The sequence below is a fragment of the Nerophis lumbriciformis genome, linkage group LG12, assembly GCF_033978685.3.
Source record: "Nerophis lumbriciformis linkage group LG12, RoL_Nlum_v2.1, whole genome shotgun sequence".
Lineage (NCBI taxonomy): Eukaryota > Metazoa > Chordata > Actinopteri > Syngnathiformes > Syngnathidae > Nerophis > Nerophis lumbriciformis.
Window position 1 is genome coordinate 24,650,624 of NC_084559.2, and position 25,611 is coordinate 24,676,234.

Consider the following 25,611-nt stretch of genomic DNA (forward strand, 5'->3'; position numbering starts at 1 on the left):
TAAAAAGGTCAAATCAGCTAACCTAAATTCACAAGTGCATCCTGACAACCTGGAGTGATCAGCAGGAGAAACATGGTAAGGGATTTTAGAATTCTGGGTTTATTTACTGTATTGTGGGGTAGTTTTATTTTGATATTTCATTAATATATTGCATTTGATTTGCTTTTTGTTTGCAGACAACATATACTGACAAAGGCGAGAAGGTATATAATGGACATATGTGGAGTTTGACTTTGCTTTTAAGATTGATATAAAAATATTTGAGAATGCGTTTAAAAATACTTGCATTTATGTCTTCTTCTCTGTAGCATGAGCAGGGACAGATGCTCTGCTTTGATCACTTGAGATTCTGGGTTGGGAATGCAAAACAGGTATGTCATAGGTATCAGAATCATGTTGTCCCAATTTGTTTCTCTAGCTGGAAGAAAGTTTAGTTAAACTAACAAACCATTTTAGGGTACTGTACTTTATACATCCAGCAAGATTATTGGTTCTTTCAAGGGGCGGGGGAACCCAACATGTTAACTTATCCATATAATCATCTCACCTGTCGCCAGCAGATGGCGCAATATGTCAGTATAAAATCAACTCACTGCAATCTTCTCATAAATGAAATATCATTATTTTCTTTCAACAGGCAGCATCATATTACTGCAATAAAATGGGATTTGAGCCCTTCGCTTACCAGGGTTTGGAGACAGGCAGTCGAGATGTTGTGTCGCACGTCGTCAAACAAGGAAAGGTCAAGAAACTTGGAAGTGCACCATCCATCACACCTGGATACAAATATGATATACAATAATATTGATTTCTTGTCCACAAAGTTACACTAGTCAGTTGCATTTATGTTGTCCACATTTTTTTTTTATTTGTGAAAGTACCAAGGCAGCTTAATATACACAAATATTCATTATTAAGTGTGATAGTTTTTCAATTTGCCTTTGTATCCACAGATCATTTATGTGTTCTCATCTGCCCTGAATCCTGGAAACAAAGGTACAACAACTGACTTTAATAATATGAATCGCACAACTATGTTTTATTTATTTGGCTTTGTTTAATGTCTGAAGTTTTTATGCACTTTTTTATCCAACTTTGATGAGATTGTATTGTGTTGTATTATATTGTAAGTATTCATTTTGGACGTGTTTGATAAAAAAAAGAAAAGAAGTAGACCAAAAAACAACAAAAAGAGTAATGAAAATAAAATAATAACATTATAATGATGTGTTTTGAACATGTATACAGTTACATTGTGTACATGGCATGTTTACAGTTACACATTCTAACATGTCCAAAAAGGAATAGGGAGCTTATTTAAGCCTTACCCTTTTTCCGTCTAGAAATAATTTCCACCAAAATTTTTCACTTTTTTTTCAACCTTCGACACAACAACAAATAAATGAATAAATATTAGTACAGTTTACATGACTAGATGGTTAAATTACCGTATGGTTCACAAATTCCGCCATGACATGAGGTAGTTTTGTTTTTGTAACGGTCAATTCTCTCACAATTAATAATGTACATTGTTTACTGGTGTCCTTTTAACAATTTCTCAGAGATGGGAGCTCATTTAGTCAAGCATGGGGATGGAGTAAAAGACATTGCATTTACTGTGGAAAACTGTGACTTCTTAGTGCAGGTAATGCAACGTTTTTTTTGTTGCAAGAGCATATTTTAACAGCCTAAAATGTTAACCTCACTGATATTTTTGCAGAAAGCCAAAGAGCGAGGAGCAGTAGTAGTCAAAAAGCCCTACAGTCTGGAGGACAAGCATGGGAAAGTCAGACTTGCTGTGCTGCAAACAGTAAGAGAACAGTCGTTCATTAGGTTGAATGATTCGAAAGTCTTCTTCAAACATGATACACTTGCTTGTTCTGCAACAGTACGGCGACACCACACACACATTAGTGGAAAGAACAGGATACAGCGGTTTGTTTCTACCAGGCTTCCAACCGCCTCTATTCAAGGACCCCTCGTTAGTCAAATTGTGAGTAGGGTAGTTATTACAGTAGTGTTGGACACAAAATACGCTGTTATATGTGTGAATTGTTTACTTGAGTTTGCTTTCACTACAGACCAGAGGGAAAACTGAACTTTATCGATCATGTTGTGGGGAACCAACCAGACAATGAAATGGTTTCAGTGGTGGAATGGTAAGTGATTATTAGAAAGTAAGACTTGTGGCTGAAGAATTATGCTTTCAGATCTGCAACGGCTAAAACTTTTTTCAACACCTCAGAGATCAGCATCATATGGTGTTTAGTGTTAAGAGCCTCCAGTGGTTCTCAACATCTGGACCATGTTTAGACCGTAACAAGCAGGGCAGTTCTCTAAATGAAGCTGGTGATTGGCTGCTCTGTAAAGAGGTGGTGCCACAGAGGGAGGCAGTTTCTCACATATTAAAAAGCCACAACTGCAGCCGTTTGTTTTAATCAAGTTGCAGCCAGGGTGGAATTCAGCAAGTTCAAAGAACCAAAAAGGCCTGACCTTACCTTATATCACTTACCACCTAAAAAGGTACCAGAAGAACCTCCTCTTTCACCGCTTTTGGTCAGTGGATGACAAGCAGCTGCAGACTGAGTTCAGTGCTCTTCGCTCCATTGTTGTGGCCAACTATGAAGAGACTGTAAAGATGCCAATCAACGAACCTGCAATGGGCAAAAAAAAGTCTCAAATCCAGGTCTGATTCATGAACGTGGTTGATTTAGAACCACAATGAATTCATGAATGCATGTTCTCCTACCTTACAGGAGTATGTGGAGTACTATGGAGGTGCAGGAGTGCAGCATATTGCCATGAACACATCAGATATCATCACAGCAGTGAGTTCATTAAAACATAATTGTGTCGCATCCCAGAAAAAAATTATATGAATGACATTTTTGCAGATTAGAAACCTAAAAGAGCGTGGAACAGAGTTTATGTCTGTGCCGGACACCTACTACGACCAACTGCGGGAGAAGTTAAAACACTTCAAGGTGGAAATTGAAGAGGATTTGGATGTCCTGCAGGTAGGATCAAAACATTTGGAGGTAATCAAACAAAAAGGTCATGTTGCGAGTTGCGCTATCTATCCAGGAGCTGAAGATCCTGGTGGACTATGACGACAACGGCTACTTACTTCAGATCTTCACCAAGCCAGTTCAGGACCGACCCACTGTCTTCTTAGAAGTCATTCAAAGACATAATCACCAAGTAAGGACGGATGGGTTGCAAATCTCCAAAGCTTCCATTTACTCATGCCTAAAATACATTGTGTTGACCCACAGGGCTTTGGTGCGGGAAACTTCAAGTCTCTTTTTGAAGCCATTGAAGCTGACCAACAAGCCAGAGGAAATTTGACCATCCTGACACCCAATGGTGTGACCAATATCATGTGATCCATTAACAAACATGTTACCAGTGAGTGTATTTGTTTTTTTTGTGTAATATATGTCGACCTCATTTATGGTTTACCCTCGGATAGTATCCAGCTCACCTGTGAAACTAATGACAAGCCGTACAAGGTACATTGAATGTACAGGTAGCGTTGAGAAGCGCAATCCAAACACACAGCCAATGTACACTTAACTGATTCTGGTAGTTGTCATGATGTCTTCTTACAATTTATTTTTAATATCTGGGATTAAAATAACTTTTTGAAAACATTTCTGAGTCTTAAAAAGGGTGTGTTATGATATCAGATCATACAGTTTTGCATACAACATTTTTTTGTTTTTTTGTTTGAGGAATACAAAAATTAAAAAATGGCTACATTATACATACTGTGGTGTTTGCCTTTACAATGTCTGACTGTATTTACTTTGATTAAATCATTGACAAAAGTACTCATAGTACATTCTATGATACAATAGCTTATAAGTGCTGGTTAGAAAAGTTCCTGATTGGTGCCGCTCTCACCTTTTGTCCAAGTCCAGTGAGCGCCTGCCTGCTCATGTCTGAATATGATTAAAAAGGTAAATCTTCAGTGTCTGTGTTTATTTTAAACAGTACCTCAGGCAGCACAGGTTCCTTTCTGAGATATAAGCAGGGCCTCTCCAGCTGTTATTAGTTCAAAGATCCCCGGCAGCTTTCAGCTCCACACAAACAAGGAATCTTTGTGTCTTCAATGGGAAACTTGTAATCGTACGTTATTTCTTCGTTGATGCGTATCGGCTGTCGCGAGTAAATCACTATCTTCTTCTGAGACTCTACCGTGATGATCTTTGCATAGCAATTGGGCTGCAGGACACATATACACAGTTTTGAAATGGATTTATACAATAATAAATAAAAACATGTCTTACTCACATTACAGCTGTGGTTGATGAATCTGGCTAAATTCCCGCATTTAGTGGCATCAATAATGGTGTCTTGATCGACCCGAAACAAATAGCTGCTGCCAATGCCCTGCTCCTCGTATCTGTGCTCTCTCATGTCAGCGATGTTCTGAGGAGAAAGATAGTACACACATTCCTCAGTACACACAGGGGTCACAAATCAACAGCCACTGTGCACGTTCATAACTGATAACCACTCTTTACAGCATTATGAAAGGTGACATTTGTAGGGGGTAGTAGTGCAGTGTTGTGAGTACACCTTGTTTTTGTCTCACCTGTCTGATAATTTGGCCTACGTATTCAATCACCATTTCATCAGCTGCTATTTGCTCCATGGCAAACAGACCCCAATCGTGGATGTGACTTCGAGTGAAGCGAATCCTCTTCTTTCGGAACTGAAAGAAGAAAAAAGAAAAAAGATACCATAATGTGGTCAGTATGTAAAGCCCATTCAGTGGTCCCATGGTTTTTGTTAGTAATCCATTTCAATAGGTCAGATAAAACTGAATCAGAGGAAAACCTATATAGGGTAATGATTTTCCAGAATAAATCTAATTAAACCGTTCCAGACAGACAGACAGACAAAAATATCAACAGAAATACTGTAGCACCAACCAAAACATGGTAAGAATGACACGGTGATTGATGACCAACTTGGAGGGCCAGATGGGACTAAATCAAATAACTAAATCGTTAAATGATTGGTTAAATGTGCCATCAATCAATTATAATTGGAATTAAATACATCAATGTATTATTAAATGTGTCATTAATGTATTTAATGTAAAATTACAATAAATTATCTTATCATTTAATTAATTATACATTTTGTTATTTCATTATTGAATTAATTATTGATTTCATTATTTATGATTATATGCTAAACTCACCTGTCAAAGTCAGTGGCCGGGACTAACACAAATCTGCAGTAGTGCAATCATTGCTTTGGTCTTAAAGTGGAACTGCACTTTTTTTTTTAACTTTTCCTATCGTTCAGAATCATTATGAGAGACAAGAACACAGACATCTTTTTTTTGGTGGGGGATTTTAAAGATGATCAAATATGCTTGGAAGATGCGGCAAATGGGAGTCACCGTTGTAGCCTTCAAAGCCCTCTAAAACAACTTCAAAACCCTCCATCAACGTTTTGTATACACACTGCAAGTATATATGTAATGTAGTAACAGACACGTTCATACCTATATGTAATATGTACAATATTTACCGTATTTTGGTCATTTTAATCATTGCCGGAACTAATTCTTCGCCATATTTATTTCCGTTTCCATTGCAGCGCAAGTCCGACAATGTGTGTTCCTACTTCCGGATACAGAATACTTGTGTGTGTTGTCATCATGTCAGACTTGGTAACAAACAACAAAGATGACTATTTTTGGACAATTATCTTTTTGAATCTGAATTTATGGAGGATCAACTACTGCTTCCGGAAGCCAGCACAAAGGAAGAGTGAGACGTTGGAGCAGACACAAGCAGACAGACTGAGGTGAAAGTGAATCAAAGCTGCAAAATGTGGAACTTGAAGCCAAGCTATTTCAACATAAATGCAGTGCTTACCCAAAGTTAACCAGAAAAAACGTCCCTGGCCAGTTGGATCAAAGAGACAACTGTCCATCGAGTGAGTCACACTTTATATTGATCATGATACATGCAGCACGTCATGCGTGTATCATGACAGACAGCATACAGGTTGGTTATTATACAGGTTACGGAATGTATATTAGGTATTGTTTATGGTTTTTGAATGGATTTTAAAAAAAAATGATTTAGTGGTATTTGTATTTTGCAACACATTCTTCCCTGAAGTGTATCTCACCTTTTTATCAAAGTGCTGACACTTGCATAGTTCTATAGCACTATGGCAGCTTATTTTGCAGGTGCACTCAATAGAAAAAAATACAGAATTTTTGTTCGGGCACTCAATTCCACAGAATGATATGGTATAACCGAAGCAGTATACAAAACTGGAGCATTAAAAAACAATCATACGAAAAACGATTTACTGCATATAAAAACAAATCATACAAAAAACGATTTACTGCAACTGTCTAATTCTCATTTTCCAATTAACACATCAAAATCCATCAATCCATCCATTTTCTACCGCTTATTCCCTTTGGGGTCGCGGAGGGCGCTGGAGCCTATCTCAGCTGCACTCGGGCGGAAGGCGGGGTACACCCTGGACAAGTCACCACCTCATCGCAGGGCCAACACAGATAGACAGACAACATTCACACTCACATTCACACACTATCAACTTATCCCCAGGTGCATGTTTTTGGAAGTGGGAGGAAGCCGGAGTACCCGGAGGGAACCCACGCAGTCACGGGGAGAACATGCAAACTCCACACAGAAAGATCCCGAGCCCGGGATTGAACCCAAGACTACTCAGGACCTTCGTATTGTGAGGCAGATGCACTAACCCCTCTCCCACCGTGCTGCCCCACATCAAAATCATTTATATATTTTTATCCACAAAATAAACAAACACCAATCACAAACAGTAAAGTCTGTTGAGATTTAGGGTAAACTTTGACCTCAAAAGATGCATCTTGTTTCAAACTTGGTGTTGGAATCAGCTCTTGCTTTATCTTCATATTAATGTGTGTTCACTAACTTTCAGCTGGTTAAACTTGACCAGGTCACTATCGCAGCTGAAAGATGACAGCAGACGACGCTGTTCCGACCTGAAGTCTGATCCAGAGCGAAGTGAGGTGGGCTGTGTCAAAAGTTCCTGCTGGGACAAGACCCGCACTTATGTTACATACATATACAGTAGTACTGAATGGCACACATACGGCACTGCTGTAGTTAATACCTGAGAGACTGCAGAAGGAAGCTCACTGCTTCTGGCTTTGCTGAGGTATTCAAGTTTTTCCCTCCAGTGGATTTTGTAGAAGCCTTCACTGCGGGCTGAGCCGGTTTTGTGTTTATGTTGCCATAATTGTAGTCCTTCATTCTTTTCTACAACTTTAGTCAGTGAGTGGCAGTTAAGCGTGTCAACACAAAAAATGTAACCATGACTAATCTGTTAAAATATTTCATGTGAAAACTGAGATTAACATGCAAAAGAAAAATTACTATATTGCTACGGTTTTCACGTGGAGGGCAAACACTTCAATAGAGCCACCAGTATTTCAGGTCAAAGCATAAGAATTTCGTGAATGTAGCAATTAGTGCTTTGAGTACATTATGCTAGTACAAGGTACTTTTTTGGAACCGTTGTTTTCTTAGCGCAGTCAGACAGGATGTGGTGCACCACGCTATTATTGTGAAGGGGAAGTGTGCTGTGCTGTTCTCAGCTTGACGAGTAAAGCGGCAACTCACTTTATGCTGTGCAGTGAACGCAGAAATCATATGCTAATCATATTGATTAGGCATACTAGGGTTGTCTCAAATAAAGAGTAGCAACCATGGTGCGATCCCAAACTTATAATAGACATGCTCTTTTTTCACTCATTTGCTCCTTATCTGTTTCACTGTCACAAGCTCCGGAATTTGCGTGCATGTTACCCATTAATCGTTTTCTTTTTTCTATTATCATATTTTCATAATCGTGAGAAGCCATAATCAATATAGAAATTATAATTTAATTAACTGTCCAGCCCTATATTATAAAGATTTAGAAGCAAATATTCCAGCCATATGGGAGTGGATCCATACACTCTTAAAGAGGAACTGCACTTTTTTGTAATTTTGCCTATTGTTCACAATCATTGTGAGAGACAAGAACACACATGTCCTTTTCTTTTAAGATTTTAAAGATTACAAAAAATTGCTTGGAAGATGTGGCTAATAGGAGTCATCGTTGTAGCCTTCAAAGCCCTCTAAAACAACTTCAAGACCCTCCATCAATGTTTTATATACACACTGCAAGTATATATATAATGTAGTAACAGACACGTTCATACCAATATTTAATATGTACAATATTTACCGTATTTTGGTCATTTTAAGTATTGCCGAAACTAATTCCTCACCGCATTTATTTCCATTTCGATAGCAACACACTTTCAACGTCCTGCAACAAATGTGTGTTCCTACTTCCGGAAACAAACGTGAGTGTTTTTTTAATCCTGGCAGACTTTGTAACAGACAACAAAGACAACTATTTTTGGACAAATGAGGATTCACAACCTTATCTTTTTAAAGCTGAATATACGGCGGATGAAGAAGCGAGCGCGAAGAGAGCGTGAAACGTTGGAGCAGACGGAAGACAAGATAGTGAGGTCGGCGTCACTTTGACGCTCCAAATGTGGAACTTCGAGCCAAGCTGTGCCGAAATAAATAGCTTGCTTACCCAAATACACTGGAAACGTCCCCGGCCAGCTGGACCAAAAGGAACTGTCGATCCAGTGACTCACTATAATATTGATCACGATACATGAAGCATGTCATGCTTGTTATTACAACTACATACGCTGTCGAGCTAGATGTGTACAAACAAAACTTGAAATGTGGGCTAATACTATTCAGATACTGTAATATGATTGTTTATGTTCTTCAGTCAATACAGATTGGTGCCCTATCGCATTGTGTTGTGCATTACAAAAGCTATTTGGGTGCTGATGTAGAAGCTACCTTACCTCTCACCGTAGCTAGCTCACGGCTAATATCGTAGCACGCCGATGTGTTAGTACGCTGGAAAAAAAGTTCCTCAGCGTTCGCTCTTACAATAACAATGTCCTTACAGCTTGGTTATTATACAGAATGAAGTATTGTTGCCGTTTTAAAGTGATTTAGAGGCCGAATGGATTTCGCCAATTAGCTGCATTGCTAGCCACCTAGAACGAGCCGATTTTTACATGTTAGAATGTAAAAAAACATAAGAATTGTGAACGATAAGCAAAATAGAATTTAAAAAAGTGCAGTTCCCCTTAAAAAAAAAATACTTTACACAAAATGTTCAAACGTCATCAAAGTGGACTTTTCAAACTAGCTGGTGGACCACACTTCCTTCTACACTCGCAAGGAGTTCAAGACATAATTTATTTACATCTGGTTGGGTCCGTAAATTAAGCACTTAGCCATGAAAGACAAGGTTGGACTATATCAGGGGTGTCCAAATAATTGCCGCATACAGAAAGATTGAAGGATCGGGGGACACTTTGATACATTTTGTACATTATACTAAGACACTAAGACTATTACAATGTGGGTTAAGCAATAAATGGTAAACTGAACATCATCCATGTTTTAGCAAATGTGTGTTATTTACTTTTTTTAATCTATTTTCTTGTATTATTAGTCCACCGACTAAAACCTTTTTGAGAGCTTAAGCACACTCACACACAAAGACTCACAGAACTCACCAAGACGCACAGGTTAATGGACATTTTGGATTTTAGATCCCATTTTGGGGGGGAATTTGGCGGGTTTCATTTTTATTTTTCGTGTGTGTAATGTTCTAAGTGGGGTCCGTAGAATGTGTCATGGACTATATCACACTAGAATAGTCAAACTCTCATAGTCTGCCTAGCCAATTGTAACGACATACTGTATGTTGATATCGCTAAACGTTTACACACACTGTAACTTTTACATCTAACAGAAACATGCAAGAACAGTGCATATACAGTATGCGCCGTTTTCCGTCTGCTTTAACTTGACTTCTTTCTTTGAATACGTTTGTTTGCCCACCAATTGCTTGAGACCGAGACGACTGAAACCGAATGTGACATCACTTTCGGCTGCAACGCTTACAAGGACATTGAAGAAGAAAAGGATATAAGGATGAGGTATCCAGAGGGTGTCACTTATCCAGCTGCGACCATCATCTTCCTCTTGCAATCTTTCATAAGTGCACTGCAGCAGCTTTGCATCCTCTTCATCGAGGCCGTCCTTCCATACACTGTGAAGTATCCTGTTCTGCTCACGCACTGAACGCTGCCTCGGAGACCGATGAAAAATGCGGCGGCTCTTTCTCCACCTCCTTTTTCGTCTCTTCCACTGTTTTCGCCTCACTGTCGTGTCACTTGAACGTCCCTCAAGGAGAAGATCCGGCATGTTCTCCAGTCCTTGCAGGGGTATCGCTCTCACACCTAAACATGTTTGCACTCCTCTGCCATCAGATGAAGACTCCGAGATGCCACATGGAGATGATGTTCCAAGGAATTTGTCATCTAAGATGGTTTGTGAGGTGTGAGTCTTTCTTCTGTGCACTACTGCTCTCCGTGGTATAAAAAAATCTCTCCCAGGAGTCTTTGGTGCTGATAAAAATGGATTGCTAAACAGTGATGAATTAGTTAATGGGTTTCTTAGGTGAGGGGATGTTTGACTGGGATCCTCTGGTGCAAATTCCTCGCATCCTGCTGACCCTGGTGCCCTAACTTTATTGTTACAGGTCCACGATCTTGTGTCTTCTCTACCGGGGGTTTTGGGTCTTTCCTGGAATAACTGGGCTGGTGACATAGAGTGTGAAAAATGGAACTCACTGTTGGTTAGCAAGAGCTCATCTGCCGATTCTTCGCTTCCTAATTGAGCTGCTATCCCCTTGCCTGGGGTTTGTGGCCGTTCTACCTCCTCAACAGCTGGAGATGTTGGTTTGCTTCTGATCACCAGGTCTGAGTCACTGTCAATCAAGCAGCCAGTAGGAGTGAGAGGTCTCATGATGTTCTTCGGAGACCCCAAGGTCCATGCATTGCGCTCGAATTCTGCATCAAGTTCAATGTCAACTGCTACAGAGATGATTGACAAGAGCACATCACACAAATGTATGCTGATATCAATAACTGTTTAAATCTGCAGGAAAATGTATCCACTCCCTGATTCTTTCACACATTGAATTCTCTCTCTCGCCTGTTCCTCAACCCTCAAAGCAGTTGAAAGACTCTATAAGGAAGCAGTCAGTTTTGATTAAAATAAATAAATGTCAGATTCTTATAAAGTATAAGCTCCTAAATTTTAAAAACTAAACTACTTCATTCATAAGGCACTTCACAATCTTGCCTCTCCTCCTCTGATGGATTTTTTAAATATAACAAGAATAAAGTCTTGCATAGAGTCACCAGTGCCTCAACCAGAGGAGACGTGGTAATACTGCACAAGTGCATCACTTTTGGTCAATCTGTTTTGTCAGTCCGGGGTGGGAACCTGTGGAACGACCTACCTCACATATTATGTGAATATCCCACTGGAATGTAAAAATGTATGTAAAAAATGGCTATGGACAAATCAGAAATGTAATTGTAAGTAATTGTCAAACTAAGTGAATTTGCAGGTGACTTTGCAGGGTTTTTTTTGTGATTGCTGTGGCCTAAAAATTTGCAGCAGCTTTTTGGAACGTTGCAGCAAAAGTTGCAATGTTTTGAGGATTTTTTGTTATCAAACTTTTAAGTGGTCCGTGTAATCTGAACCTATTTACAGAAATTGGAAAAAAAATACTGTATTGATGTTTTACTCGTTTCATACACCTCACGACTCAAAAGTAGACACGGGATGGCAGTAAAAGCACACATTGAAATAGTAAAATAATGATACTATTTTCAATAATTATAAATAATAACAGTAATAACTAATTAGAATTACAAACACCACCAAATGCTTTGTTATTGTACATTCTCTGCTCAGTCATGCACAAGTTGCAGACATTCTCTTTGTATGTTTTATGCAAACCAATATATGAAATTGTGTTTGCGGTACTTCAGTGTGATTGCGAGGCATTATTTAGTAAGGTTATGTTCTACCTATCTGTTTTATATTATGTATCCCGGTGTTTTCATGTATTTGTAATGTTGTAACCCTGTCTGCTTGCATGTGCAGGGACCACGGATGGAAATTAGCTTTTGGCTAGAATCCGATGTGTTTAAATTTGAATCCTAATGGAGAGAAATGTTCATCGACATGCTATGTCCCTCACAAATAAAACTTAATTGAATTGAAATTACCTGGAAGATCAATAGGAAACTGGGGCTCTAACTCCTGAGGCTTGTTGATATGCAGCTCCATCATTACCGGTACATCGTGTTGGCTCATGCTGTGGTTCACCTCTGCTTCCTCCCTATTGTCTGACCAGTCCTCTGGGGTCAGTTCCAGCTGAGCGCCGGGAGTGAGGGGGGTTGAAGGGGTAACAGGGGGGTCAAGCTCCATGGACTCCTCATCTGACGATAGTACAATACATTCCTCAGCTTCAGTGTTCATTAAATTATCTTCCATATCGTCATCCTCAGTGTACGAGGAATCCTCATAGCTCTCTGTGGTAAAAGAGTCGGAGGAGTCCAAGTTGGACGAGCAGTCGGTGTCCTCTGAAGAGCTGCACTCTGAATACGTCTCTACAAAGACACAACAAAAATAAACCCTACTGAAAGCAATGCATTTATTTGTGAGCTCTCAGTAGCATGTGTTATACTTAAATAACATACCACTGCTGGAGTGCATCACTTCACAAGAAGCCTGACACAAGTCTTCAACCTGCATGTGTTTTTCCGTTTTCTCTCTCTCGTCTTCATTTTCTACATGATCTCTTGTGCCAAACTGAAATACAAAAACATTACCGTCATCAATTTCTGTTAAAATTTGTTAAGGTTGCACTGCAACCTAAACTAATAAATGTTTAGTTGTGCTGAATGTATGTAACTGTTGTGTTTTACACAGGATCTGAACAAAACTCTTGGGACACACTTCTTCATCTTTGTATTACTAAGTCAAGTTTAAATTAATTAATTATTTTCTTCCGGACAATTTTACACTTCCAACATATTTGAGGAAGGCCTTTTTCTATTCTAGCCTTACACTCAGCAAAGCCAATAAAGACATGTTGGATGAGTTTGGGGTGAAAAACTTTGACAACCCTGACCTCAAACCCATCAAACATCTCAAAGATTATAACCAGCAAGTCCTCTCTTGGTTCCAAATTTAGTGACCTCTAACCCCACAAATGTTCTTTTGAATGAATTAATTGGAAGTGTTCTATAGCATGTTTTCACAGAATATAACCTGTTATTAATATAATATTGTTCCTTTACATTCTCTTGTTTTTTCTAAATAAAAAATGACCAATTACAGCATTCATTAATAGTTACTTCTCATGCAACACATATTTACCATAAAGTGGACATTATCAACTGTGGACCCTGTCAGTTTCTCTTTGTCTGATATAGTTTCCCTTTCCTCCTCTTGATGAGTCTTACATTCTTTGTCTTCATTATCATCCTCATCACTATCAAGCTCAAGTGGTCTTGCGTGTCTGTGTTTACGCTTCTCACATGTTGGCTTTACCGTAATGTCACCTTCAGTCATACCTAAAAAACACACATGAAACATATATCATGAAACACATCAAGAACAGTACAAAACCAGTAGTGGAAATACCTGAACTTACCAATGTGGTTACTTTCAATTGCTTCTGGTATTACAGGGTTGTTTTCATTTTTCTTCTTCACCTGCATTGCAAGACATTTTGCATCATGTTAACGTTCAGTTCCGCATTTTTTCAGTTCCATTAATGATCTTATTTTGCTTACCTTAAATGAGGGGAGTGGAGGTTTTTTGCCCTCACCCATAATGTCATTCAGATTATTTTTAAGTTTGTTTTTTTTATCCATCAAAGGCAAAACTGGTGGCTTTGGTAGATCAAAAATGAATAATGAGTCAAAAGAGGTGTATCTCTTTCCAAAGTGGCAAAAGTTACCACTCACAATGAAAAAAAAATAAGGATGAAGTATTTACCTTTGTTTTCTTCTCTTGATTGTCCCACCAGTACTCAAACGCTTTGAATGCAACACCCTCAATCATTCTTCGTGTGATGTCCTTCTTGAGGATTGACTTCAGTTCTTCTACAAGCACATCTAAAACTTTTTCAACTGTAACTTTATGAAGGTTGTCTGTTATGTGAGGGTAGTCTGGTGAGGGCAGCAAAGGATTGAAACAAGGGAAAGGTGGAGCGGTCCAGGTTGGTGGACAAGGAGTTAAGGGTACACTTTCAAGCCTTGGTATATTGCCCCTGGTACTTGCGGGTTGTAAGGATAAGGGGTATGTGTGCACAGAGGGTAGCATCAAAGGAGGTGGGGGTACCAGGAAACTAGAAGGTGGTGGAATTGAGACTGGACGTGTGATGTCATTATGATGACCTGGAGGTTGGATCCAGGCTGGAGGTGGAATAGAAATTATGCCATTTGGGAGGCGAGGTGGCGCAGGGAGTAAAGACGGAATGGAGAAAGATAAAGGTGTAAATGGTGAACAGAACTCTCCAGATTTATTGCCAAATGATGGTTTGGCTTGGTGAGCGTTGCAGGAAGCCTGAGGAAGAGATTGCGTTGATTGTACTTCGCCTTTATTTGATGAGTGAAGCTCCTAAAAAGAGACATGATCTGTGTGAACTCACAATTTAAGGAAATAAGCCAGATAATACAACAACTTAATACCACTACTTTTGCTCCTGAAACTGAAATATTACCTTTGAATATGATGCCAGATACCTCTCTGAATGTGTTGTTCTGTTTACATCCTCCAGTCCTTCAGAATATGTCAAATCAAATGCAGAGGAAGCCTCTGTATCTCTTTGGGATGAAAGACAGAGCACAGGTTGGGACATTCCCTCATCTTCAGAGAGCGGTGCTGGACTGACATCTTCCAAACCAGAGTATGGGGAGTTCTGGGGTGAACAGGGTGAAGTTGGACTGTCCTGAGAGTAGATATCAGCCTTCAGGGTATTCCCAAATAAACTGTCAGAATTTTGGATGTTTGTCAACAAACTTTGAATGCGGGAGTCCAAAGTCTCTGCCTCTGGTTGGGGATTTCTGGTTATACAAGTGTCAAATGACTGAAGTAACGCTGCCCTGCTGGCTTGTGTGTCAGGTGGGAAGGTCACTTCAGCCTTCTTGTTGGTTGCTAAGCCAACGCTCAAGATGCTCAAAGAGTTTATAGGTAAATCTTTTGTGGTAGTGTCAACCCCATTCCTGGACTTTGGAGCAGAGGATATAACTTGAAAGGAATGTTTTTTGTCATTGGGCCCAGATGTGTTTCCATTGGTAGTCCTTTGTGGAAGAAGCTGCTTGTTACTTTGGGTAAACAGCGGGAGGGAAGGCTGTGGTTGGCAGTTCTTTAAAACAGACTTTACATCAGAGACTTCACCAGATCCCCCTTGAAACCTTGAGAATTTACGACAATAGAGCTCTTTTCTCAAAGGTTTGTGAATACTGTAAGTCAAGGGTTCCCCCTGGAAGATTGGAGTGCCCTGAAGACTTGAGTAGCATGAGTCCTGCGAGAGAGGAGTCGCAGTAAAGCAAGGAGTGACTGGGGTTCCTTGCGAACGAGGCGTCAACCCAAAGCTACAAGGCGTATCCTGACACATACTGGAATATGCTGTGTCTAGAGAGAGTGGGGAAGCAATGCTGTTTGGGCTCCCTTGTCCCTGTGTGGCTGCATTGCACTGAAACAAATACGTAAATATGCTCAACAATACAAAAAGATTTTATACTTAGAGATAATGTAGATTAATACAAATAATATTATCCCCATGTCCCAAAAAGGCAAATTACAGACTTGCAGTCAACCTTGAAGATGTTTTTATGAATAAGTTGCTGAGAGAGACGGGCTAGATGGGCTCATATTTGTATATTTTATTTGTAAAAAAGCTTAAAAAAAATGTGATACATAGTTAAAAACAAAGCTTTGTGGTATTAAATATTAATATAAACATTTCAGCTTTTTTCTCATAACATGGGGACTTTTGCTCTATTTTCCCATTTTTAGTTGGTTTAATTAGAATTTTTTACAATGTGCCGTGGGCCAATACTGTCATGGACCATTGTCATGTCATGTCTTGTGTTGTATTTTCATTATTATTTGCAGTTTAGTGTTCTGTTTTGTCCTCAGTGCTCATTTCTCTGTTTTCTTTTCTTATTGGCATGGGCACTTAATGAACACACCTGTCTTAATTTTATGATTACTAGTTCCACCTATCTCCTTGGTTAATCATTAATTTTATATTCTTTGGTCAGCCAGCTTTACTTGCTGGATCAATGTTTGCTACTCGCGACAGTTGTGTTTTCTTGTTTTCGCCACGCTTAAGTGTTTTTCCACGCTTAAAGACTTTCATGCTGTTTGCCCTGTTTGTGTTTTTGGCTCCACGCTATGCTCGCGTCTAAGTTTTTGTATTTTTTTCCTTGCCTTGTAGAATTAAAATACATTCTTACCAGCTCGCTGTTCCTGCTGCTTCCTGCTTTGTTTTTTTGGCGTCCGTTAGAACACAACCCTCGCAGCTATGCAACTTGCGAACGCAACATATAACAAACGGACCATTGGCCACAGATGGCCTCTGCACCACATTCTGGACACACCTGCTTTTATAGTTCACCATCAATTTTGGGTGCGTGACATGATGTCAATTTCATCAGTTATTTTGATTGTTATTTACATTCGTAGCTGGTGAATGATTGTAATTAAACAGATAAGTTGAGTGTTAATGCACCTGGAACTAATTGATGCGTTCTAACATTCACTTTATAATATTACAACAGTTGGGGGTAAAGGTGTCTGCCCTCTAAACTACTCGTGTACAGGCAGGAAATCATGTGCTACAAGCCAAACAGACACAGCCATTCTGCGTCGCCTGAACGTGAGGAATCTTTCTTCTTTTGGTATTTAATGGTCAAAATGTGTATGACAGCAGGTCTGCTACAACAAATAGTTAAATAATTAAAATGCTACTGTACATGTGGTCTTTAGTTTTCAATGATTCGAGTTACGATGTTTGGTGGTTATAAACACACTCCCATAAATTATTTCTAAATTAAATTTCGGCTCCGTAAACATGAAACTAGCTTGAGAACTAGTCACAGCACTCACATGCCGCACAAGTATACACTATGTGCTCAATGTTGGCCACACTTGTCTCAACCGCTACTATTGTATTTTGTATTGGTTGTGTTAGGATGACGGAGAGATGGTTGATCAACAATTTCTTTATTGCATATTGAAAACACAGGCTAATGTTAACTGCAACCACACCAAAACAACATCAGCAAGCTCAACTGTCCTCTCTGCACGCACACAGACGCATGCCAGTTTCATGGCCTTACAGAGAAAACATAACACAAACACATAACTGCCAGGTCGCTATAAACCTATGGTTAAAGGATCTGCTCCTGTGAAAGCGGCATTCATAACGAAACAGCATAGTGGTTTTATTATTGAATTGAAAAGAATGCAAGTGCCGGAGGACCAGAATCAACGCTTTCTCCTACAACTTCTTTTGCCGCTGCTACTTCCTCTTCTCAATAAGCAACAAGGATAAAGAGTTTTCTGATTTCAGTGTAAGGATGGGCCCTCATAACACCATTAACGTAGCAGCACTAGGCTAGCCAGTATCCACAACAACAACAACACAGCACTTCCACATTATACACCAATGACAGCTATGGCGAGCGAGATTGCAAACATTCCAATTCACTAAAGTTTTTTTTTTTTATGTTCTCTATTTTTGTAGGACACTTTTTGTAGATTATATTTCTTACTTTTGAGTGTAATACTTAGTTAATATTTCAATTACTAGTCTGTTGAACTTCAATGACACAAAATTCCATAAAAATAAAAAGCCATTGTTTTTTGTTTTGTTTTTAATTTTAATGTTTTTCATTTAGTATTGGCACCGTTTTTAAACTTATGATTTGATATTAGTATTGGTGAAAAAGTAAACGATCCCCATCTCTTTTTGCAGCATCATATTTTCTTTAAGTTGAGCTTCTTGCATAAGAAAGGTTTAATATTTCTTAGAGCAGAGAAAAATAACAGCAGTAAAAGCAAATATTAGTTTCTGATTACCAGTAAATTGTCAATTAGGTTTTGCAGACTTTGCTCACTGTTGCCCAGTGGTAGGGTCCATGGAGTGTAGAAGCCGCTATAGAGGAGCTGTAGGTAGCGCACCCTGTTTTCACCTGTGGAGAAATAAGTCAATCCACCTAAAAATTGGTAACATTTATTAATCATTAATCACAATAAAACGGGCAAACCACAACTTTCATTACCTTTTGGATCGATTTCCACGTGAATGATGTTGCCCATCACTGATGTCTGATCGAGGTGATGAACGGAGTCCTTTGCAGCACTCACAGTATCAAAAACAACTTTCGCGATGCCTAAATGTTTCTTGTTCTTTGGGTTATAGAAAATCTCCACTTCTTCAGTGTGACCATATTTCATGCACATATTAGTCAGGAAGGCCTTGCTTATATTGTCATTCAACCTGGAAAATGTCACTTCTTTGTGAAGAATAGGCCCAACGTAGTACTCGTCTATCTAAAGGGACAAATGTAAGTAACAACATGTGTTATTATCATGGATCGGGACGTAACTCTTTCCGGTGTTAATAATAAACAACCAACAGTTAGTATTACCATTTCAAATGACAATTATTGTAAAACTGTAATTGATAAATGCACTTCGATAAACTTATGGGCAGATGATCCTGCTCATTTCCTGGAAAGCTAGTGCCCTGATCTCGGTTATTGTGACCAAAACTATTACGGTCATCATTAATATCACGGAATTGTTGACAGTGCTCAAAAAGTACTCATAAACACACTTTGAAATCTTTCAAACAACCTTTATTTAAAAAAACTAAATAAACAGACACACACTATATATATATATATATATATGAGTGATTATTCATGATCATGAATAATCACGGGTTATTATTTGCTTGCATAAATAAATTTTTTCTGTAGAAAATAACCCAATGAAAACATATTTCAACTGTATATTATTATATATATATATATATATATGCAGTTAAGTTATGTGTTATGTGTATATATATATATATATATATATATATATATATATATACATATATATAGCCATCCATCAATCCATACATCCATCTTCTTCCGCTTATCCGAGGTCCAGTTGCGGGGGCAGCAGCCTAAGCAGGGAAGCCCAGACTTCCCACTCCCCAGCCACTTTGTCTAGCTCCTCCCGGGGGATCCCGAGATATTCCAAGGCCAGCCGAGAGACATAGTCTCCCCAACGTGTCCTGGGTCTTCCTCATGGCCTCCTACCAATCGAACGTGCCCTAAACTACTCCCCAGGGAGGCGGCCTGGGTACATCCTGACCAGATGCCAAAACCACCTCATCTGTCTCCTCTTGATGTGGAGGAGCAGGGGCTTTTCTTTGAGCTCCTCCCAAATGACAGAGTTTCTCACCCTGCCAACCCACGGCGGAAACTCTTTTCGGTCGCTTGTACCCATGATCCTGTCCTTTGGGTCATAACCCAAAGCTCATGACTATCGGTGAGGATGGGAACGTAGATCGAACGGTAAATTGAGAGCTTTGCCTTCTGGTTCAGCTCCTTCTTCACCACAACGGATCGATGCGGGATCCGCATCACTGCAGACGCCTGTCGATCTCACAATCCACTCTTCCCTCACTCGTGAACAAGACTCCGAGGTAATTGAACTCCTCCACTTGGAGCAAGATCTCCTCCCCAACCCGCAGATGGCACCCATTTCCGGGCACGAATCATGGACTTGGACTTGGAGGTGCTGATTCCCATGCCAGTCATTTCACACTCAGCTGCGAACCGATCCAGTGAGAGCTGAAGATCCTGGCCAGATAAAGCCATCAGGACCACATCATCTGCAAAAAGCAGAGACCTAATCTTACAGCCAACGCCCTGACTGCGCCTAGACATTATGTCCATAAAAACTATGAACAGAATTGGTGACCAAGGAGTCCAACCCTCACTGGAAACGGATCTGACATACTGCCAGCAATGCAGACCAAGTTCTGACACTGATCATACAGGGAGCGGACCGCCACAATCAGACGGTCCGATACCCCATACTGGCTGAGCAGTCCCCACGGTCGAAGGCCTTCTCCAAGTCCAAAAAGCACATGTAGACTGGTTGGGCAAACTCCCATGCACCCTCAAGACCTCTGCTGAGAGTTTAGAGCTGGTCCACAGTTCCACGACCAAGACGAAAACCACACTGTTCCTCCTGAATCCAAGGTTCAACTATCCGGCGTAGCATCCTCTTCAGTACATCTAAAAAGACCTTACCGGGAAGGCTGAGGAGTGTGATCCCACGATAGCTAGAACACACCCTCTGGTTCCCCTTCTTAAAGAGAGGAACCACCACCCCAGTCTGCCAATCCAGAGGCACCGCCCCCGGTGTCCATGCAATGCTGCAGAGTCTTGTCAACCAAGACAACCCCACAGCATCCAGAGCCTTAAGGAACTACGGGCGGGTCTAATCCACCCTTGGAGCACTGCCACCGAGGAGTTTTTTAACTACCTCGGCAACCTCAGCTCCAGATTCCCCAGGCACTGCTTCCTCATAGGAAAACTTGTAGGTGTGATTGAGGAGGTCTTCGAAGTAGTCCCTCCACCAATCTACAATGTCCTGAGTCGAGGTCAACAGCGCACCATTCCCACCATATACGGTGTTCACAGTGCACTGCTTCCCCCTCCTGTGGTGGCGGATGGTGGTCCAGAATCCCTTCAAAGCCGTCTGGAAGTAGTTTTCCATGGCTTCGCCGAACTCCTCCCATGTCCGAGTTCTTGCCTCTGCGACCACCACAGCCGCGCGCCGCTTGGCCTGTCAGTCCCTGTCCGCTGCCTCCGGGGTCCCATGAGCCAAAATGACCCGATAGGACTCCTTCTTCAGCTTGACGGCATCCTTCTGGGATCACTGCTACGACAGGCACCAACCACCTTGTGGCCACAGCTCCAATCGTCCGCCTCGACATTAGAGGTACGGAACATCGTCCACTCTGACTTTTTATCGCTAGTTAGCGCCGCCAATTGCTATCTGGTGGCGCAAATCGCCAGCTGGCAACTAGCGCCGCTAATCGCTAGCTAACTTACAGTATGTGTTAACATGAACACAAGACACAGTAACGTCATACTCCAATCTAAATTTGTATAAACCTAATAATAAGCAATCGGTAGCTTGCGCTGCTAATCGCTAGCTGGCAACCAGTGCTGCTAATCGCTGGATATCTTAAATGCTAACATGAATACAAGAACCATTAACGCCACGGTTAATTGCCAGCTAGCGCCGCTAATTATTAGCTTGCACCTTGATTGCAAGCATACTTGCCAACCCTCCCGATTTTCCCGGGAGACTCCCGAATTACAATGCCCCTCACGAAAATCTCCCGGGGCAACCATTCTCCCGAATTTCTCCTGATTCCCACCCGGTCAACAATATTGGGGGCGTGCCTTAAAGGCACTGCCTTTAACGTCCTCTACAACCTGTCGTCACGTCCGCTTTTCCTCCATACAAACAGCGTGCCGGCCCAGTCACTTAATATATGCGGCTTTTACACACACATAAGTGAATGCAATGCATACTTGATCAATAGCCAAACAGGTCACACTGAGAGTGGCCGTATAAACAACTTTAACACTGTTACAAATATGCGCCACACTGTGAACCCACACCAAACAAGAATGACAAACACATTTCGGGAGAACATCCGCACCCGTAACACAACATAATCACAACAGAACAAATACCCAGAACCCCTTGCAGCACTAACTCTTCCGGGACGCTACAATATACACCCCCGTTACCATTTAGTGATCAATTGTACGGAATATGTACTGTACTGTGCAATCTACTAATAAAAGTTTCAATCAATCAATCAATCAAAAACAAGGTTTTCCAAAATAAGAGAACAACTTCAACTCCAGTTATGTAAAAAAGTGTCAACATGGCACTGCCATATTTATTATTGAAGTCACAAAGTGCATTATTTTTTTTAACATGCCTCAAAACAGCAGCTTGGAATTTGGGACATGCTCTCCCTGAGATAATCCTAATACCCACTACAACTATGAGAAATACTATACTTTGACTTTCACAAAGTGCATTTTTTATTTATTTTTTTAAACATGCCTCAAAACAACAGCTACAAAAACAATGAAGGCACACAGCTTCAGTCCATAGTATACTAGAGCATACTTGCCAACCTTGAGACCTCCGAATTCGGGAGATGGGGGGGTTTGGTGGTAGCGGGGGTGTATATTGTAGCATCCCGGAAGAGTTAGTGCTGCAAGGGCTTCTCGTATTTGTTCTGTTGTGTTTGTTGTGTTACGGTGCGGATGTTCTCCCGAAATGTGTTTGTCATTCTTGTTTGGTGTGGGTTCACAGTGTGGCGCATATTTGTAACAGCGTTAAAGTTGTTTATACGGCCACCCTCAGTGTGACCTGTATGGCTGTTGATCAAGTATGCCTTGCATTCACTTAAGTGTGTGTAAAAGCCGCATATATTATGTGACGGTGACGGCACGCTGTTTCTTTGGAGGAAAAGCGGACGTGACGACAGGTTGTAGAGGACGCTAAAGGCAGTGCCTTTAAGGCTTTAAGGCACGCTCCCAATAATGTTGTCCGGGTGTAAATCGGAAGAATGGTTGCCCCGGAACATTTTCGGGAGGGGCACTGAAATTCGGTAGTCTCCCAGGAAAATCGGGAGGTTGAAACCGATACCAATAATTTTTGATATTACAAACCCCGTTTCCATATGAGTTGGGAAATTGTGTGGGATGTAAATATAAACGGAATACAATGATTTGCAAATCCTTTTCAACCCATATTCAATTGAATGCACTACAAAGACAACATATTTGATGTTCAAACTCATAAACTTTATTTTTTTTTTGCAAATAATAATTAACTTAGAATTTCATGGCTGCAACACGTGCCAAAGTAGTTGGGAAAGGGCATGTTCACCACTGTGTTACATGGCCTTTCCTTTAAACAACACTCAGTAAACGTTTGGGAACTGAGGAGACACATTTTTTAAGCTTCTCAGGTGGAATTCTTTCCCATTCTTGCTTGATGTACAGCTTAAGTTGTTCAACAGTCTGGGGGTCTCCGTTGTGGTATTTTAGGCTTCATAATGCGCCACACATTTTCAATGGGAGACAGGTCGGGACTACAGGCAGGCCAGTCTAGTACCTGCACTCTTTTACTATGAAGCTACGTTGCTGTAACACGTGGCTTGGCATTGTCTTGCTGAAATAAGCAGGGGCGTCCATGGTAACGTTGCTTGGATGGCAACATATGTTGCTCCAAAACCTGTATGTACCTTTCAGCATTAATGGCGCCTTCACAGATGTGTAAGTTACCCATGTCTTGGGCACTAATGCACCCCCATACCATCACAGATGCTGCGTTTTCAACTTTAACAATCCGGATGTTTCTTTTCCTCTTTGGTCCGGAGGACACGACGTCCACAGTTTCCAAAAACAATTTGAAATGTGGACTTGTCAGACCACAAAACACTTTTCCACTTTGTATCAGTCCATCTTAGATGAGCTCAGGCCCAGCGAAGCCGACGGCGTTTCTGGGTGTTGTTGATAAACGGCTTTCGCCTTGCATAGGAGAGTTTTAACTTGCACTTACAGATGTAGCGACCAACTGTAGTTACTGACAGTGGGTTTCTGAAGTGTTCCTGAGCCCATGTGGTGATATCCTTTACACACTGATGTCGCTTGTTGATGCAGTACAGCCTGAGGGATCGAAGGTCACGGGCTTAGCTGCTTACGTGCAGTGATTTCTCCAGATTCTCTGAACCCTTTGATGATATTACGGACCGTAGATGGTGAAATCCCTAAATTCCATGCAATAGCTGGTTGAGAAAGGTTTTTCTTAAACTGTTCAACGATTTGCTCACGCATTTGTTGACAAAGTGGTGGCCCTCGCCCCATCCTTGTTTGTGAATGACTGAGCATTTCATGGAATCTACTTTTATACCCAATTATGGCACCCACCTGTTCCCAATTTGCCTGTTCACCTGTGGGATGTTCCAAATAAGTGTTTGATGAGCATTCCTCAACTTTATCAGTATTTATTGCCACCTTTCCCAACTTCTTTGTCACGTGTTGCTGGCATCAAATTCTAAAGTTAATGATTATTTGCAAAAAAAATATTTTTTTATCAGTTTGAACATCAAATATGTTGTCTTTGTAGCATATTCAACTGAATATGGGTTGAAAATGAATTGCAAATCATTGTATTCCGTTTATATTTACATCTAACACAATTTCCCAACTCATATGGAAACGGGGTTTGTACATTTTAAAGCATTTATCGGCCGATAATATCGGACATCTCTAGTTAAATCCCTATATGTGTAAGATGTTTACCATGACTGTAATTAGGCTGCCATACCTTATATCTAGGAACTGCAAGGTTCGTTTGGGTGCATTTGCTCCACAGGCGGCAGATGCGTGGATCCCTCACAGACTCCACTGGAAACAAGCCTATGTCGTCAACCTGAAATTATAAAAAAAAAACGTCCGTTATATGTTTTTGTGGAGAGCCAGTAGACTTATAATGAATAAACGTGTATGTTATATAACGCTCACGGGTATGTTAAAGTAGTGCCCATCGTAGCGGTACACTTTGTACAGTCCTTTTGTCAGAGTGGGATCAATCATCAACTTGAAACTTCTCCAGGGATGATGCGGCGGGTCTCTCTCTGAAACGTTTGTTTCGCTTTCCATTACATTCGTCAAAACCTGCAAATATGAGAAAAAAACACGCCATAGGCTGTTATTTGAACGGGGATAATTAGCGGTTAGCTATAGCCATACACGCCCCAACAGGTGACGTGCTGATGCTGAGAGCATCACCTGTAATGTTGTTTCACCAGAATACCTCTTTAAAGACAAAAATCGACACCCTTAAAAAAACAAAATGAAGTACATTACCAGACTTACCTAAACAGACATTGTATCCTTTCATGGACCAACATTATTTTCCAGGCGTTGTTTTTTTTTCGGTAGCTTTTCTGTTGCCAGGTTGTTTACAGATCCATCCGCCAAGAATACTGTCGCTGTCACCCCGGCGGAGGAACACACAATAAACTAGAGGCGCTAATAGGTGAAAGGTGTGACTACTAAAGTGTAAGGCAAGGCACACACACCTGTAATAACCACAAACAGAGTGTCTGATTGTACAGTAGTTTGCAGTGTTTGTGTTATTGTCTAATATGGGAATATTATATCTGCATACAACTTTAACAATCTTATTACAACCAAGTTGAAGGTGATTGTTGTACACTGATTTGTTGATGCAAACATTACATAACAGCATTCATGTAATAGTAGACCTTATATATGAACAATGCATGCATAATAATGCTTATGGACTTAATTAATCATTATAAAACATTTCTTAAAAACTTTACCTCAACTTACAAACTAAATTGGTTCTGTGACAGAGCTCTTATCTCAAAAACGCTTGTATCTCAAATACCATTGAAATTAATTAACAAAAAAAACAAAACATTTTAAGTAACAAATATTGTATACAA

General features: G+C 40.4%; 2 protein-coding genes across 2 annotated transcripts; one reads left to right on the forward strand and one right to left on the reverse strand.

The window, feature by feature from the left end:
• On the forward strand, nucleotides 1-3,973 carry hpdb (4-hydroxyphenylpyruvate dioxygenase b). Its single transcript, XM_061986146.2, has 14 exons — nucleotides 1-75; nucleotides 177-203; nucleotides 309-371; nucleotides 638-742; nucleotides 954-996; nucleotides 1,563-1,645; nucleotides 1,721-1,810; nucleotides 1,890-1,993; nucleotides 2,082-2,159; nucleotides 2,524-2,686; nucleotides 2,757-2,828; nucleotides 2,895-3,017; nucleotides 3,085-3,201; nucleotides 3,276-3,973. The coding sequence occupies exons 1-14, from the start codon at nucleotides 73-75 to the stop codon at nucleotides 3,384-3,386; spliced, it is 1,182 nt and encodes a 393-aa protein (XP_061842130.1). The 5' UTR covers nucleotides 1-72; the 3' UTR covers nucleotides 3,387-3,973.
• LOC133623125 (histone-lysine N-methyltransferase SETD1B-A-like) lies at nucleotides 3,944-25,108 on the reverse strand. The gene is made up of 18 exons (XM_061986143.1): nucleotides 25,016-25,108; nucleotides 24,662-24,814; nucleotides 24,465-24,569; nucleotides 18,308-18,578; nucleotides 18,105-18,217; nucleotides 14,737-15,711; nucleotides 14,010-14,633; nucleotides 13,805-13,903; nucleotides 13,663-13,723; nucleotides 13,386-13,582; nucleotides 12,704-12,815; nucleotides 12,230-12,613; nucleotides 10,073-11,020; nucleotides 7,162-7,322; nucleotides 6,961-7,080; nucleotides 4,601-4,720; nucleotides 4,297-4,434; nucleotides 3,944-4,227 (listed from the first exon to the last, which is right to left on the reverse strand). Exons 2-18 carry the CDS (start codon nucleotides 24,797-24,799, stop codon nucleotides 4,054-4,056), a joined length of 4,740 nt encoding a protein of 1,579 aa, XP_061842127.1. The 5' UTR covers nucleotides 24,800-24,814; nucleotides 25,016-25,108; the 3' UTR covers nucleotides 3,944-4,053.
• Nucleotides 25,109-25,611: the final 503 nt, after the last annotated feature.